The sequence below is a fragment of the Pungitius pungitius genome, chromosome 1 (genome assembly GCF_949316345.1).
Source record: "Pungitius pungitius chromosome 1, fPunPun2.1, whole genome shotgun sequence".
NCBI classification, from domain to species: Eukaryota; Metazoa; Chordata; class Actinopteri; order Perciformes; family Gasterosteidae; genus Pungitius; species Pungitius pungitius.
The window spans coordinates 6,037,596-6,041,590 of NC_084900.1; the positions used below are offsets into that span (position 1 = coordinate 6,037,596).

The following is a 3,995-nucleotide window of genomic DNA, read 5'->3' on the forward strand; positions in this document are numbered from 1 at the left end:
CGTCATTGCACACGGGCTTTACTCTGAGGGAAATGCTAATTGATATTTCCTTTCCATTGTTGGGGAGAGAGAGAGAACGAGAGAGAGAGAGAGAGAGAGAGAGGGGACGCGTGAGCATCGGGTGCCAAGATCCAACGGAGGGCTGCCAGACTGGCCAGCTTTTTATTTATTTTTTCTCTCTACGAGGATCCGATTTTCAACAAACCGGCCTTCAATCGGTGTTTGAAGGAAGTTTCTGTGCACACTTTTTCCTTTAAAAAAAAAAAAAAAGTATAAAATGCTAGGGGCTTACTTCTTTTTGTTTGGCTCGACTAATGGACAATTTCCAAATGCATTTGATGAAAATATTATAATGCACTTTTATTTCAGGAGGTGGGGGATGTGGGAAGGAGCACCGGAGAACCGGTACGGCCGGATGGTGTATGAGAGCGGAGAGCCCTGCTGGCAAGGAGGCTCCCGCAGTACCACGGTAAGCACTGTACACACTGCACACACTGTACACACACACAGGTAAGTACAGGCAGCATATAAGAGCCGGATCAATGGAACCTCACTCATTTCCGTCCAGTCGTGTAAATTCCACAAAAGCCCGTTTTGCACGAGTCCAAAAAGTCTCGGCACGCAGCCTGCTCCCTGCGCGCCGCGTCCTGCCCGTGGCACGTGTGCCTCAACACCTCAGTCAGTAAAAGGGGTCCTGTCGTCATGGCCCACTCAGCAGCCCGGGCCAAAAATATGTTTAGCCCCGAGCCGCAGCTGACTTGCCTTTCCCCCTGTCAGACTGCATCGCTTTACGCTGAATGTCGGCGTTCTCTCCCTGCACCCTTTTTTTTTTTTTAACATTATTAACCCATCTTTTATGGAAACAATTTCCATTTTTGTGCGGGAATTTACTCAATTTGATAGTGATTCACATTTAATTATCTCATTTCCCCCCCCCCCCCCCCCCACACACTCTTCAAATCAGTCCAATAAATGTCGTTTGCAAATGTATGAGCTCATAATATCCCAAAGAGGGGCCTGCTTTTGAAAAGACTAAATGTAATTCCTTTGATACGACTCCCTAACCGAGTGCAGTTGGCATGAATGAAGTCTCGTCAGAAGTCGACGCTCATTAGATTTGAGATGGTGAATCTCGTCTTTGGTGAGGGCTCTGGCTCTCTGCGGCAGCGTTACGCACCCGCAGATCTCGAGACTCTGCAGGGGAGGGTGAACTCAGCTGTTTGAGCTAATAATTAAATTCCTTCCTGCCTGCACCGTGAGTCCAGATCGTACACTTTATCTTCATAAAAGTCCGATTCTGTAGAGTCAGCCTTAATTTTCTGTTGGTCATGATAATATTCTACTTGAATATGTCTGATGACGTTGTTTTGTTCCCAAGTTGCCGCAATTGCTTTTGGTTAACATCATGAAGTGAATGTTATGATGGCAAAAGCTATAAAAATAAGATCCAGGTTGAATGGCCGGATTACATCTTTTTTTTGTCCCAAACAGCTTTTATTCAGATGTACCCATTGTTCCATTTAGAATTATTTTTGTGTCGCCCGAGCTCTTAAATGCTACATGTCTCATGCTTCAGGATAAAAGCAACTTCCATTGGACTATTCCTCCAGCCTGCCTTCCTCTTACAGACACCACACCTCCCAGGCCTCATGTTTTTAAATGACTAGGCTGACAGTCCAAGCTAGAGGAACCATGATGACATCACCCCGGTTCTTTTGTTGGATTTGACAAAGCGCAAAGCATTGCCCCCAAATATTGCGCTCCGGCACCTGCGAGGGAAAATGTAATCAACAATCATCTTGTACACACACAGAACACTGTTTTTTTGTTGTTGTTGATTTTTCTTAATCCATCGGTATGAGCCCGAAAATCAAATCCCCGGTTGTACGAGCCCGAAACTTAAGTACAATAATACCTGTCAAGTTGCCATCCCTCTCCAGCTGCTTTGTGTTCGGTAGAGGGGTTGCTATGGAAACCCCCTTAGAAGTAAAATAACTTGCTTTCCCCTTGTACTCGCTTGCAGAAGGTGTCAGAGTCACCTATCGCAGTCGCTGCGCTGGTAATCACTGCTCACACGTGGGGAATGTGATGAAACCCCTCACGTATTTCACCACGAACCTGATTATGTTTGCATCTGGCATGAATCTTACCCACTCGCACCGAAAAGTCCGAAATCGCTGCCAGAAGCCCTAAAACAAGAGTTGGGAAAGCATCTTCAGCCAGCCTCCCTCCTTCAGGAGACGAGACTGGCGTTGCTCTTGACTCGGTCAAACTGCACCACCTCGACTTCCTTCCTTTGTGCTTTTTTTCTAGGTCACGCTGACATGCGGAACAGCGACAGCCTTGCGATCGGTGAAGGAGCCCAGCAAATGCCAGTACATCATGGACTTTCAGACTCCCGTGGCCTGTCAGCCGGTGCTGAAGCAGCGGGGCATACACAGTGAACTGTGACCCCCCTTTCCCTTACTGGCCCGGTCTAGATTAATTTAGGCCCCCTTGGCTAGCCTGCGGTGACAGGCGGGGGTCCTGAGGGTCCCCTCTGACATCTGTGTTGTCAGAACATATATACTTCCAAGCAAGTCTTGCTAAGGTCAGAATCTGATTTTCAATAACACTGCACCTAGACCACTTTAGTGTTTTGTTTGTATACAGCATTTAATGAAGTGTTTTTTAATCTGCACTATATACCTCATATGGGTTACCTTTCATTGTTATTCAAACTACTAAAACACATGAATGGGTTGAGAATTTCATTCATTATGGTAAACATTATCCATACATTTTGAATCAGTCCATATGTAGATATGTCTTTAACCCACATCTGAAAGTAGTCTTTACTTATGTTTGATTAGAATGTGCCTCCCTGTTCTGTTAAGAAATCCAACTATAATCTATTTTCAAACAGTTATAACGGATTTTTTTAATCTTCTTGCTTAAAGAATATGCTGGGGTCAGTAGGTCGAGAAGTATTGATGGCAAAATGACACGCTGTTTGCTTTGGTTCTTTCACGAGTGTCTTGTTGACAAAGGAAAAAAAATATAAAGAGAAAACACCATTCTCACTGTATTATATATCAGTATGTTCACAATAAACGCTCAAGATGTGTACACCACTGTATCGAAAAACAAATGATCCATGAGCACAAACAAAACTACATGCTTTATCATAACCATACCTGTCTTAGATAGGATTTACTATTACCATGTTATACCATTTCCTGAACAAGCCATAATGCATTTTAAAGTGGTTTAAACATTCATTATAGCCCTACAGATCTCGCATTGCACTAATGTACAGTCCCTCACCACGTTCAGCTACAGATGGTGAGTCATTGTGCACTGAATGTAACTTCTCAAGTTTCTTCTCCTCACTGTGCTTCTTCTACTACTACTTCTGATGTTATGTAATAGATTGTGTGTGTTTTGCAGCAGGGCTCATTAAGAGAGAGCCGTCTAGGCTAACATTTCCACCCCCCTGGGCCACTGTTCGCCTGTTAGCAGTGCGTTTTTTTTTTATTTACCTGGTATTTATATGGTAAATCCAAAAAATATTCGCTTTCGCCTACGTCTTTTGAAACAATCATGTTTGTGAAAAAGGATTAGCAACTCTGTTTTCATTCCCTACCATCCAAAGAAAACATATGACTGTATATGTAATGTTTCAGGTAGGCAACACATGCCAAACGAGGCTTTCCCACCACAGCCACTCGTTGCCGTATGGTGTGATGTAATGATGACGGGTAAATAAGCTTACATCGGATAAGACCTGTTCTCACAAAGGACCGGTTATCAACAACTAACTGATCATAAAGGAAAGAGGGGGAGCTCTGGGAAGAATTCAGATGGAAAGTCTTTCCAGTTGAGCGTGGGAGTATTTGTGTGTTGACTCCAAATTGCTCAAAAGCCGAGCCCAGAGGCATTATATTGTGTTAAATCGCCGACTCAGGAACTGGTTCAGGGTACCTGTTATCTGGAGTGGGAGACGGCGAGGCCTT

At 44.2% G+C, this 3,995-nt stretch overlaps 1 protein-coding gene across 2 annotated transcripts in view; it reads left to right on the forward strand.

The window, feature by feature from the left end:
- LOC119222185 (glucosidase 2 subunit beta-like) overlaps window positions 1-3,110 on the forward strand; it is a 71,480-nt gene extending 68,370 nt beyond the window's left edge. For both annotated transcript variants that reach the window (XM_062560874.1, XM_037478586.2), the window contains exons 14-15: window positions 370-469; window positions 2,314-3,110. In XM_062560874.1, the coding sequence (XP_062416858.1) occupies window positions 370-469; window positions 2,314-2,451 (238 nt within the window). In that variant the 3' untranslated portion in view covers window positions 2,452-3,110. The remainder of the gene's footprint in view (window positions 1-369; window positions 470-2,313) is intronic.
- Window positions 3,111-3,995: the final 885 nt, after the last annotated feature.